The sequence below is a fragment of the Fulmarus glacialis genome, unplaced genomic scaffold, assembly GCF_000690835.1.
Source record: "Fulmarus glacialis isolate BGI_N327 unplaced genomic scaffold, ASM69083v1 scaffold1648, whole genome shotgun sequence".
Lineage (NCBI taxonomy): Eukaryota > Metazoa > Chordata > Aves > Procellariiformes > Procellariidae > Fulmarus > Fulmarus glacialis.
The window spans coordinates 9,385-23,153 of NW_009229902.1; the positions used below are offsets into that span (position 1 = coordinate 9,385).

The 13,769-nt window shown below is 42.0% G+C and overlaps 1 protein-coding gene across 1 annotated transcript in view; it reads right to left on the reverse strand.

Annotated features, from left to right (window-relative positions):
• Positions 1–7,604: 7,604 nt before the first annotated feature.
• Positions 7,605–13,769, reverse strand: part of SCPEP1 (serine carboxypeptidase 1) — a 9,864-nt gene continuing 3,699 nt past the window's right edge. Inside the window, exons 6-12 of the mRNA XM_009583997.1 lie at positions 13,329–13,366; positions 13,018–13,146; positions 11,422–11,506; positions 10,485–10,598; positions 9,685–9,822; positions 7,985–8,148; positions 7,605–7,861 (exon numbers count right to left, since the gene is read on the reverse strand). Coding sequence (XP_009582292.1) covers positions 7,796–7,861; positions 7,985–8,148; positions 9,685–9,822; positions 10,485–10,598; positions 11,422–11,506; positions 13,018–13,146; positions 13,329–13,366 — 734 coding nt within the window. The 3' untranslated portion in view covers positions 7,605–7,795. The remainder of the gene's footprint in view (positions 7,862–7,984; positions 8,149–9,684; positions 9,823–10,484; positions 10,599–11,421; positions 11,507–13,017; positions 13,147–13,328; positions 13,367–13,769) is intronic.

Genomic DNA, 13,769 nt, shown 5'->3' on the forward strand with positions numbered 1-13,769 from the left:
TGAATATATGCATTCTGATTTTTGCTTGTGCACTGGAGGGGGCCTTTTGATAATTTCAGTAGTTTATATAAAGGTTTTACCAGCAGTCAGTAATCAGCAATCCACAAGCGACACCACCCTACCATTCCTAAAAAGGTTCTTAGTTCGTGGATGTTTCGAGGCTCTGGAAGTTGGCAGATAGCTTCTTCTTTTCTCTCATTACTTAACTGTCTCTGTCCTCTCAAAATTTCGAACCCCAAATACATTACAGTTTCTTGTGCAATTTGGGCTTTCTCTTTTGACACTCGATAGCCACTGAGTCCAGGGAAATTTAATAGACTGATTGTCAGTTCCAAGCATTCTCCTCGAGAGTTCCCAGCTAACAGTATATCATCAACATACTGCAACATTACCCCATTTTTGTTGTCTTGCCTCCACAATTCTAGTTCTCTTGCTAGTTGATTTCCAAAGATCGTTGGACTGTTTTTAAATCCTTGTGGTAATACTGTCCAAGCGTACTGAGTCTTTCTTCCCATCTCAGGGTTTTCCCACTCAAAGGCAAATAATTCTTGACTTCCAGGATCAAGTGGGATGCAGAAAAAGGCATCCTTTAAATCTCAAACTGCAAGCCATCCCTGCTCCTTGGTGAGAGCAGTTAACAACGTATATGGGTTTGCTACCGCTGGGTGAATATCCTGAACAATTTGATTTACTGCCCTCAGGTCCTGAACTAACCTGTAAGATTTCCCATCAGCTTTCTTAACAGGTAAAATTGGAGTATTATACTTAGATTCACATTCTCTCAATAACCCATATTCCAAAAAATTCTGTATAATAGGTACTAACCCAAGTTTGGCTTCTAACTTTAAGGGATACTGTTTTAATCTTACCGATGCTGATCCCGGTATAAGGTCTATTCTTACTGGTTCAGCCCTTTTTGATTTTCCGGGTATTTCTCCTTCCCAAACAGGAATCACTGCTTTTTCTTTCCGCCTGGTTAATTTCCTGTAATAACAATATTGAAGCATGGACAAATTTAGATTCAGGTATTATTACTTCTACTTCTCCATTTTTAAATGTTATTTCAGCTTCTAATTTTTCTAATAAGTCTCGACCTATCAAAGGTTTTGGTGCACCTGGCAAGTACAAAAACTGATGTGTTACCCACTGTTTTCCAATTTTAAATCTTAAGGGTTTAGACAAGGATCGCACTGCTGGATTTTCTGTTGCACCAATAATTCTCACAGTATCATATCCTAACTCATGATTCTTCATGTTCAAAACCAAGCAAGTGGTCCCTGTGTCAATCAAACATTCCACTTCCACCTCACCTTCCCCCAGCCTAATTTTAACCAGAGATTCTGCTGGGGAAGGTTCCTCCGGTCCCCTTCAATCTCTTGCCTCTACGGCTATCATAGGGGTTTCTGATTCCCCAAATTTCTGCAAGGATGGGCACTCTCGTTTCCAGTGCCCCTCTTTCCTACAATAAGTACACTGTGTTTCCCCTATTGGGGATCTTGAGAATCCTCTACCAAGTCCCCTTCCTTGATAACCACCTAAACCCTCCTCTAGGCCCCCCTTGAGAACCACAGGTTCCCTCAAGCGCCACGATCAGTCTAGGATTCCCTCCTTCTCTTTGTTGATCTCTGTTTCTATAGATCACCCAAGCTCTATCCAACAATTTTCTTAAATCCCTGGCATCTGTTCCCTGTAACTTTTGCAGCTTTCTTCGAATATCCTCAGTTGACTGCCCGATAAACAAAGTTGCTAACTGATTCTTCCCTTCCTCTGACTCAGGATCCAGAGTTGTACACTTCGAGCAGCTTCCTTCAATTTATTCAGATAATCAGTAGGAGACTCTTTTCTATCTTGCTTAATCTCATATAATTTTGACCAATTTATAGCTTTCGGTATAGCATTTTTTATACCAAACAAAACCCACCTTTGATACTGCATTAATAACAATTTCTGCCCATTATCATTAGGGTCCCGGCCAGGATCTGCCGAAGGAAAGCGATGCTCTGGCTGCCCCTGTAATGTCCCTGCCGCTATTTGGGCCTCAACCTGAGTCCTTGCCATTTTACGAATCATCTCCCTCTCTGTGCTATCAAATAATACTTGCATAATAACTTCAGTATCTTTCCAGTCTGGATCCTGAGTTTTTAATCATCATTTCAGAAGCGCTAGCCACTCGATCGGAATCCTCCCTATAACTTCCAGCAGCTATCTTCCAGTTGTTTAAGTCTGGAATCGAAAAAGGCACTTTTGCTACAACAGGACCGTCATTCCCTACTGCCTGTCTCAAGGGCGCTTGCAGCGCAGCTCCCTGCCGATCACGAGTGCTCCCCGCCGCTGGGGCAGCCTCTGCAGCGTCTCTCGCAGACTCATCACCCGATCCACCTTCTGCCTCAAGGGCTTCCAACCTACGATTCTGAAGTCTTTGCCTTAATCCGGAGCCACTAACATTTCTAAATCCTCCTCCTGCTCCTTCTGAGTCAGTTCCAAACATCTCTGTCCAATGCTACATGCCGAACAGCACCTTTTAAACCCTTTCCCTTTTTCCTTCTCTCGCTTATCTTTTTCTAACGCCAGCAGCAGAGGATCAGTTGGGGCTAAATTGATTCCACATTTCTTTTGCCACCCAGGATGCTGCCTCAGAGTAAAGAACATATCAGCATACAAAACCACATCCCATTTTCCTTCCCTCCTTAGAAACAGCATTAATTGCAACAAAGTATTATAATTCAAAGTTCCATTCATTGGCCACTTTTCTCCATCTTCTAATTTATATAATGGCCACCACTGATTACAATACTTAATCAAATCATCTCTTTTTGCGGTCCCTCTAGGGCATCCTGCAATTTGTTTCCAATGTGTTAAAATGCAACCCAAAGGTGATTTTCTTAAAATTCCCCCACTCGTAGATCATCCGCCACTCCTTTTACACACGGGAAACCACACAAACAAACTTTTCGCACACCACCACCACAAATATTCAATCACTATAACAATAGACAATACCTTTACACAAAACAGTCGAAGGGGACTCGAACCCCTGTGTCATTCTCAGTAAGCAGACAAATACTTATAATAGTTACCGCAGGCTTATTCAGATTTTACCTTAAGCGGGGACTCTAACCCCTTCCCAGGTTCTCAACCCAACCCTGCAGAGCTTTTGCTGCGACTTATGGGCAGGTAACCAAATTCCTGAAAGAATGCCTTAATACTCACAATTAGTGGTCTTTGCTCAGGGGCTCTTCTGTCCGGGGATCGGGAGAAATCCTCTCTGAGAATCCCTCAGTGCCAGCTGAGGTTCCACGATCCCAGGATCTTTTGAGGCTCAAGAGCGATGTCCCATCTGGGGTGCCAAAACTGTTACTGTAAGTCAGTGAAATAAGAACTCTCTAAGACTCAATTTTGGAGTTTTAGAAAGCAGGCGTTCTTTAATGCGGCGCCGGGCGCACAGGGGATCACTCCTCCTAGTGTGCGCGCCAAATTACTCAACCATAGAAGCTGTATACAATTAGAGTATACATATTCATTACATTTCTGAGAAATAATCTAAATATTCATGTTATTTCCTGGAATTCATTAACATATGTACAAGTCTTTGATGCATGCGCCCTTATGTCCATTGGTGGTCTTCCAGGGTCCTCTGGTGGTCCTCGACAGTCTTCCTCACAGTGTCCTTTAGTTGAACTCAGTCTTTACGCATGCTCCGTTTAACCCTTGGCTTTGTTTGCACAATTCTCGTTTGCACAAACTAGCTTAGTCTGGCACAACCCCCTTATCTATTCTGCTCAAGATACAAGGTTAGCTTCCTTATCTATTCTACTCAAGATACAAAGTTTCAAGGCCTTTTTATCTACTGAGTGTCCGGCCTATCTATTCCTAAGGCATTCCTAACCCATCTGCATCATTTCAGCAAAGAACTTTTACTATCCCTTTGTAGTCGGTATCAATATTACTTATCAGATACAAGTGAAGAGTAGTGGTCAATATATGAAATCTGTAAGGGTGCATTGCTTTCCATGGAAATATTTTAGGTGAGGGGTTTGTAAACTGAGATAGGATGAAAACCACTGCATTAAGCCATTCATACTAACACACCTCTACTACAGATATATCCAACATCGTTCCCCTACTACCTCAATCACCAGCCACAGCTAGCAAAAAAAAAAAATCCCCCCCAAACAGTGACCAGAACGTTACATTTGTTCCTTCACAAGAGCTATAGCTACTCCTTAACTATCAAATCTATTGTATAGCAAATGCCAAACCAGTTTTCAGAGAAACCTTGTGAGGGTGAACTGTGCTCTACTCAAATTCTTACTATTCCTTCATCACTGCCTATGGGTCAGATAAATTACTACTCCTTTCCTGAATCCCTTCTGGAAAAACATGAACATACCCCAGAGTTCAGAAGTGACACACACAAATTGTGCTGCCATACCGCAGAATGTTTACAGGATAATAGACATAACATGACAATGAAGAAGTGCTCCAAGATTTCAATCTTGCCTCAGTACACAGATGTTGTTCTTTTGTTGTGACTTTGAATCCCGAGATAAGCAGATGTTACATTTCAAAATGTTCATCTTCTGAAAAAAAGATAACTCAATACACAGCTACATGCCCACCGTTAAGCCTCAAAATTTAAAGACATAAAATCGATGAGCATTATGTGCCAAATTCCCTTTAGAAATAGCTTATGTGATTCACTCTTCCTACGGGAAAGACATTCCATGCCAGATTAGTTACATTAGACACAAAGACACAAATATTGTGCCCGCACATACCCCTATGGCAGCAAACCGGGCAGATCTCTTGCCTCCTGCGTTCATCTGTCCACAACAGTCTCAACCTCTACTGCATAGGAACAGCTGTAAAAACCAGACCAAAGGTCCACCTGTCCCGTATGCTCTGTGTACCAGTGACCTTGAGGCGCCGGTACACACTGGTTTAAGGCACAGTGGATGCATCAAGTGACCCTTCCCCATTATATCCTTCCAGATCCAGCAAAATAGAAAGGAAAAAGACAAAGACACCTGTTTATCACATAGTGGATTATTTTGAGGTTTCTTTCTTTGGCTTAGAAAAGGAAGAGTTATAGAAAGCCAAAATTGCTCATGCTGAAGAGGCAGTGCTGAGTTACTGATTTTTAACACAGATTTGTTTCTATGAAAATTATCCTCAACTGATGGTAAGCAAAGTAAGTCAGTGGCTCTCAGGCTACCTATGCAATCAAAGCCTGCAGCTGCAGAGGATTAAATACAAACTTTGGGCTGTTTTCTTTTGACTGGTCCAGCATCTGTATAAAATCTTGTTAATATTTAGAATGATTACTTCTAATGGATTTGCCAAGTGACAGCCCTTATCTGGAAATAGCATACTGCATGAAATCAAAATGGACAAAGTATGTCACTGCTAATCAGATACACAGCAGGACTTGAACTCCTTTCAAAGCAACCGATTTCTTACAGCATCTGCTGGACAGGTGACCTACCTTTGTGATGATCTAGAGCTGTGACGCACCAGTTACAAAGCCTTTGGTGAAATAAAAGGAAGGAATCTTCCTTGATATTAAAGGATTGCTGCTTTTGTGTTGTTTTTATTTAAATGGACACTATTTAAGGCCCTGTCTCCGTAGGCAAGTATTTTTATTCCAACATGTTTACATTTAGCATAGCCACTAAAACCAACAAATCATTATCACTAGCCTTCTTGAAACCATCTTTTTTCCTCATAAGCCTTCTCTTTGCCAACAGAAAAACCTGCAGAAGCTAAAACAAAGCAGGACAAGAAACAGATGTCTCAGGCCTATCACTAAGCATAAGCTCTAGGCAATGTGAATGAATGTCCCATTTGATAAAGATGCATTAGAACAGCAGTAAATGCTGCTTTCTGGAGTACCATCTTTTCAATTTTTTCCCCTCTATCAAGACCTATAGTATTAGTTGTTTACTTTGCATGATGCAAAGTATTGTATATAAAAGGATTCAGGACTACAAGCCAATTCAAACTGCCCAGGCTCAGACATACTTACTTACTTGGCGAGTTATTTTAAAATATGCCAAGAATGCAGATATGCAGATTTACACGCTTCTACGACCCTCCTCTTGTTCTTGTTCATCTAATGTTCAACGAGAAAGAAAATAGAGACAGTTGCTGGTTTGATCCTGCCTAGCCATTCTGGGTTGCCCTTCATGCTCTGAAGGAGTGCATTTTGTGGAAAGGATGGGAGGGGCGGCGGTCCCCAGTGCATGTGCTCCTCATCACGCAATGCAGTCATGGGGGAGAGCACAGTCCTGGACCCTTCCCTCTCAGGTGTGACTGCATCTGCTCCCATTGGCAGGGGCTTTACACTGAAAAGCCAAAACAGAAAAGATGCGATTTTCAAGCAGTGAAATCAATGCGATGCCGAAGAGAGATGAATTAGACCTATTGCATTTATTGAAAAACATGTTAAAAAAAAAATCTGGATTTGCATTGATAAAGTTCTCAAGAATACAGCTCAAGCAGAGAACACAAAGAAGGAAAGCAATTACTAGGTGCCAATACTCCAGCTGCTGGGTGATTGCATATGTGTTTACATGGCACTATGCTTCAGTCCTTGCTAAGCCAACACTATCAGACATTTCGTGACAGTTTCAGTTTGCTGGAGTAATTGAGGGGTTGCTATTTATTTAGGATTCTGACAGCTGGAACAAGCTGTTGTGTCTCCTATCAGACACCAATAAACACCGGTCATTTTGTGCTCCATGGCAGAAGTCAAATGATGTCTGACCAAGTCTCCTCTTGACTGTGTACTATATAAAAAAAAAATGTTGTTTCAAAATAATAGGTCTCTGCAAGACTTAAAAAAAGCTCTTGAAAAATATGGATCAAGATACTGGTTCTAGCTTGTATATCCTTCTTTTAAACACTGCTATTATCTTTCAGAATTATGCTATTATTGCTCAAATAATGCTCTCCTTTCCACCCTCCAGGCTAAGCTCAGAAGGCTTTAAGAGGCTTCTGTCTATTAGGACTCTCTTCTGTACAAGAAGAGGGTATTTACAGGGCTCCTGCTTCAGCATAGAGGAAAGCAGAAATTTAGGTGTTAAGGCTAAAGGCAAAGTTTGAGTAACGGTCATTAAAGAGAATGCAAACAAGAAACAAATGGTCAGATGAAAAAGGTCAAATCCTCCTCTGGGGGGGCGGTTCTCTCTCCATAGCACAGGAAGCCTGAAGAATCTTGGATCCTAACTCAGGCACCTCAGCAAGATGAGATGGACTGTAATTCCTGTAGGGCAGGTCTTCTGTCCTGGCATCTCCATGTCTTCAGCTTGTAATCCAGCCAGGTGACTCAAGCAGAGGCCTGAGGACAAAGGAAGAAACATTCCACGGCCTCATGAAACAGGCTAGCTCTTAGAGGAACAAACAGCAAATATGTCAGGACTCAAATCAGTTTTCGTCTTGGTGTGTGAACAGTCAAGAAAGCATTCAGGGAAGGGCAGCTTTTTAAAAAAGCACAAAATCCTTCCAAGTCAAAGGCAAAGGCTCAGAGCTAGTTGTTTATGACAGTGGACTTCCCTCTGGAGGAGTCATTATGAACAGTGTTAAGACAGCAAATCACAGCTTACAAATTCAAAAGCAACAACTCATTCATGGAAAAAAATGCCTTTCCACAAGTGCTTGTGCACATTATCAGCAAGATCAGAGAGGCTATGTGTCCAAATAGCCATTGTTCCTCCTGAGGCTTATTATTCTGGACTCTCATTCTGCAAGAGCACTGACATTCGGCAGGAAGCCATACCAGCTGGCCTCCCCTTCCCTAGTGCTGCTGGTGGGTCACCATCCTGACCATTTTCAGTGCCATCTCTCCTTGATCAGACGGTACCTAGCACAGAGATGAGAGCACATGGTAAGCAGCTGCTACAAGGAAGCAGACAGTAAGCGTATATGCATCTTCAGTTTTCTTGCTGATAATGGTGCATCCCATCCCAAGAAGTATATTATTTACCATGTGCCCAGCCTTAAGAATCCAGAAGAAAGCGAAGTTCTCATAGGCCTTGTGGAAAGCAGCTGTCTCAGTGGATTCTGGAGACACATAGAGTGCCTTCCACCTTTGCTGGTTGAACTGGTCCAAATTAGGCCATTTCAGTTTCCGGATCCATGCCTCCTGGCCTGTTAGAGATAAGAGATATGCTCGATTACCGATACTGACATAGTAACCTGGGAGTCCCAAGTTCAGCTGGATGCCCACTGTACTAGATACCAATACAGCAGAGTTAGCGGAAAGTCTCTGTGTGCTCAGATTCTAAAAACAATTTTGCTATGCCTAGGAAAATGACCAAGGCTGTGTTCAGGACAAGCTGAAACAAACCAATGGAGGGAGAAGGGAAAAAGCAAACAGTGAAGAGGTATGTAAAATGGACTTAGGATTGCACAAGTTGAACACGTGCCTCTTAGAGGCTCTGCAGCCCTAGCAATTCTGACATATTTTGCTTTACTCCTCAAACACCTTGAATCTCCTGCCACGGAGAAGGATCAGCCACACCAAGTCCCCCTCTTGGAAATCAGAAGAGACACCGCTTCTCTATTTACAGTCACTCATCAAGAAGAACCTGGAAAGGTTTTGTTTTCAGGTGTCTGCTAGAGAAGGTGAAGCTCAAGAGAGCAAAAAGACCAATTCCAGGACACCAAGGGGGACAAAGGTTTAGCCTACCTCTGAACTACTGGAGGAAGTTACATGTTAACTGCAGCTCAATTTTAGCTCAAAATGTGATAAACTGGAGCACCACTAACTGCTCATCTGGTTTGACAGCCTAAATACTCTGTTTCCTATTTATTGATTGCTATGTTGTTCATGAAGGGCATCTCAATATCTAAGAGGGCAGAGACAGACACAGGAGAAAGCCTTTCACAACATAGGAAGATGCTTGCGCAGTCTGTGACTGCAGATTATTTAAATCAATAAGAAGAGGTGAATGGAAGACAGCACTGCAGTCTCACAGCATGAGGCATTCCAGCAACACTTGGCCTCACTCCCAAAGCGAGCGATCAAGCCTGCATCTTGCAAGCAGCAAGGGACAAACAAAGCCCCTGAGTGGCCAAGACATGCAGAAGCCTACACATGTCACTGAGCAGCAGGTCTGATCACTCTTCAATTACACCCTCCCTGATAAATTACCAACACCCTTGTCCCATCTCACCTGGCACCATGCTTTCTGCTGCAGGCCACCCGGTGAAGCCTGACCTGTATTGTGCACAAATCTGCAGCAAGATATAGCCTTTGCCCCGGAGAACAGGATCTTCAAGGCACAGCAGGAGAAGAGAGGGTAATCTCCATATATTTATTCATCTATCCTCATTCTTCATTTATGAATGAGCGTACATACTTACATATATATGTGTCTATCCAGAAGAATTAAGTTAATTATTAGCTACCTACTTACTTATGGGCTTCACTGAAACAAGCAATTATTAATGTTGCAGATCTATTTCCCAACAGTATAATGGAGGTAAAGGAATTGCCTTTCTCAGAGGGATGTGAATAAAACATACTAAGAGCTGCTCATTTATGACTGTAGTATTTAAGCATTGCCAGTTAGCTAGCAGATATGCACAGAAGACTGGAGATCCAGGTACCAATATTATCGGCAACTTCACGTTCTACTCATCACGCGTTCTGTTCCCAACCCCAGTCAAGAAGTCCCTTACCCATGGTGTCAACAATGAGATCCAGCTGCCCATTATAGACTGTAACATTGACCTTGGCTGCCAAAAGCAGATCAACAATATCAATGACAGGTTTCATGAAGTCCTCAGCCATGTTCTCAAAGACATCTTTGGACTGACCTGGTTGGAACCAGAAAGAAGACAAATTTTAACTGATGAAGAATGTCATCCCCAAGCTGGGACAAAAGCAACTGGATGAAGGTCCTAAAATCCAGTTCACGGCTGCATAAAAAACAGTCCTAGCCCAAAGCAGCAGCCAGTGATTTATCAGTCTGAGGAACTAAAGAGATCCAGAAAGCAGCTATGCTCCCACTGGAGCTCACACACAGCGTTGTAGCTTCTGGCTCCTATTATACACATACAGGGTGCTGGCATCAGTCCTTAAGCCTTCCCTTCTGTTTTATGCCCTCCCCTCCACACCATGCAGCACTACATGATAACAGGTTTCTGGCAGAAAAAAAACTGACAGGAATTTCAGCAAGACTGCATGAAAGTCAGAAACCAGCTGCTGGGACATGGAGGATGTTTTCTTCCTCCCCCTGTATTTTTAACTGCTTGACTAAAGATGGATACAAGCAGCAGAATCAGAACCAGAACCACATCTGCTCCCACGGCCCTCCCCCATGACATGTTCATTTCTGAGAATAAGTCCTCTTCTTAGGCCCAAGGATGATGACAATTTAATTGGGCTGCTTACTACAGTAAAGTATCTTCCTACAGACTGCAATACGTTAAAGGCAATAATGCACTCATTAGATCCACACTAGCAGACAGGAAAGTACCTCCCCATTTCACACAGTCAGGAATAATTTCTAGCTTCTTTCTGATGGGTCCATTCATCAATTCATTTAGGCTGTCCTTATGCATATTTTTGACATGGCGCTGGTAAAGTCCTACTGAAAAAGACACACTTTGATTAGCAGCATATTTAATACAGTCATCCTGCATAGATAGCAATTTTCAGTGTTACAGTCGTGGCCAACAAATTCTTCTCTAATGAAAATGCAACATCACAGAGAGAGATTTGGTTACTTTTATTAGAAATCACTGAAGTCAACCCTTATTTAGGTCAGGGGATGATATGGGAAGAACCCAACCACCCATTTCTACTTTTGGCTAACACAGCACTTTTTCAAGATATCAGGTTCTGCTTTCGCCACTTGGTACAGATATGGTTTCTTCTCCTCAAGAGACCAGTTATTTTTGAGCTGCAATGCTTTACTTTTGGGAGTTAACTGTGCCATTCACCTTCCCTGCTGAAGCCAAGAGAAAGAGATAGAGAGCTTGAAAGAAACTCTATACACGTGTTTTTCACATTGATGCATAAACATCATGGAGCAAAAGAGTCTAATCTAGATTATTTATATTGATGAGACATTTTTGTGTCCTAGCTTGAAGACAGAAATGAAAGACATTAAGAAGAAGGTCATTAAAGGTCATAAAATTATGTTGCAATTACACTGACTACTTCCTTGGAATAATTTGTGCAGGATGTATAGGTGGAGGTGTAATCTATAAGAAGGGTTGTTCCACATTCCTATTTATCCCTATTTATGCAAGAGCAAACAAGTTCTGCTCAGGAGAATATCAATATCCTTTGTATCTGAAGGCCTCATTTTAAGGATGTGCTAAAGTGAGGCTGTTCCCACTATCAGAGTCGAAGGTTACACAAATGCAAACACAGGGCCTCAGAAGCTCAATTACTTAAATACAACTTACTGAGATGGAGATTTTCTTGTTCATTTGATTTCACCTCTGGAACCTCCTTAGTCATGATGTTATAAAAGTTCACATTGTCTGTGTTCTGAAAACACAAGATAATTTCAGTAACACTGTAACAAAAACATTTCTGAGGTCTGAGGAACAAACTCTCTTGCGAAAAAAGAGGTAAGTCAGTCCTAAATAAAGAACCCTGTGACCTGCCACTTTACTTACACGTCAGGAAGATACTTATGGAAAAACTTTGGTTCTACATTTGCTTTGAGAAGTGGGGAAGAGTTTTCCAAAGCCTGCATTGTTCACACATGGGTTGTGCCAGAGATGCTATTTATTTCTCTGAAACGGATGTGAAGCTACAGAGAGCCTTACACCCTGCAAATGACTGCAGATTCTCATTACTCATTACAGAGAGTTGCAACACCAGATAATGCTTTCAGATGGTCTCTTCTGCTAGATCTAGTCCAGCCTGATGCTGCCTCTTGCTCAACATCCTCCCAACCTACAACCCTTCAAAATCTCCAATACTTCCTTAAGAACATGGTGATATGTATCAGTAACCCCTCTTTTGGAACTGCTAACATCTGGACAAGTCCAAGAATTGTAGAGTGGCAGCTCTGATGCAGACAGCAGACTGTGTGCATCCAAAGGACAAGCGTTATCAGTGTTGCCATTAGAGAAGTTACTCAAGATTCTTGAAGCCCTGCTTTATTCAATTTTTGAATCTTTAAAGTTCTGATGCATAGGTCAGAAATCAGCTCACAACAGCAACCCTAGAAGAACTGAAGTGCCTGCACCCTGACAGCGGTATCACAACTGTGAGGAGAAGACAAGCAGACTTGAAGAGAAATGCAAAGTGGGAACCACAAGTTCCTTCCAAACAGTAAGAAGTGAAACCAACTATGTGCAAGGCACTGTCAGTTACAAAACAAAACAAAAAAAAGAGCAAGAAAAGGAAGCAGCTCAGATTAGTCTTTCAGTCTGAGGAAGCCAGAGCTTTACTCGTACTAAAATAAAAGCACAGAAGCAACCCCTCAAGAGGAAAAACAAGAGCAAAACTTTACCTATCTTTTGAGCTGCAACATGCTAAGTAACAAGATGCAGTAACCCACAGTAACAGGACAAAACTTGAGGTTCCTTTCCACCCTGTGCACCTATTGTAGTTCTTTAAATAGAGATCTATGCTTAACTTGAAACTTGTGTCTTGCTGGATGCAGTTTTCAATATTCAAAACAAAGCTTTCAAGGACACATAGCTTATTTAAATTGAAACTGGGTTCTATAGAAATCAACAGGACTAGTTGCATGCTAAAAATTAAGCATCTGTTTAAGTGATATGCCAGGTTGAAACCTTGATGCAATACTGCAAGCCCATGTGGGTCGCCCTGCCGACTGCCTCTTACAATCACACAGTGGTGCACAGCAAATAAACAGCTCTTTTATATCAGCACTGGGATAAAACATATACTGGCAAAAATGACTGGGCAAGGGGTTGGATGGAGGACTCACACCAACCCAGTGCTCATAGAAAGGATAACCTGAAATTGTGTGCCGCCCCAAGTACCAGTTAGTTATTTATGCTGGTCAAAGAAGATCTCACCTCTTCAATGACATCTTCAGCCTTGCCCCAGAGCTCAGTAGCCAGCCCATATTGATTTTTATTTATTGCCTCCATTATTTCTTTGGCAACAGCAGTCACCTCTGTTAGACCTTTATCATCAAGGAGAGACTGGAAGACAAACACAAAGGAGGACAGCTTTAATTATAATTTCACATTCATTCCTCATAACAGTCCCCATGCATTCGAGGTTTTATTCTGGCTAAGAGCTAACCTTAAAAAACAACATCCATTTATACTGGATGGCAGTACAAGTAATCAGGTGAGGACCAAGAGTTTAAGAAGGTACTTACAGTGCTGTAAAGGTAAGGCCCCCAAGACAGCACGGAGTCTAAAGAAACAGAACAGATTTCAAACATCTAAGTTTTTGACATATGATTTCCTTTACTTTTCCTTTATTGTAGCAAGAACGACTGTGACAAAAACATATGGAGATGAATCAATAAGTAAAAAGGTACTGTCAGCCCAGTTTAGCCCAAAGGTTATGTACCACAGAGCAGGTTCTTTACAAATCCTGAGAACCAATAAAAGCACTGCAACATCGTTAACCCTCTAAACATTAATCAGTGAAATTTACTTAAAGCAACAGACATGTTCTTACCAAAATGTTCTCACCCCAACACTGCAGCACATTGCTAGAACATGGAGGGAGACCTGACAAGTGAATGGGCATTGTCTAAACTGATCTGTTTGCAAAAGTTACGGGGGGGGGACGGGGGGGCGGCGACTCTAGT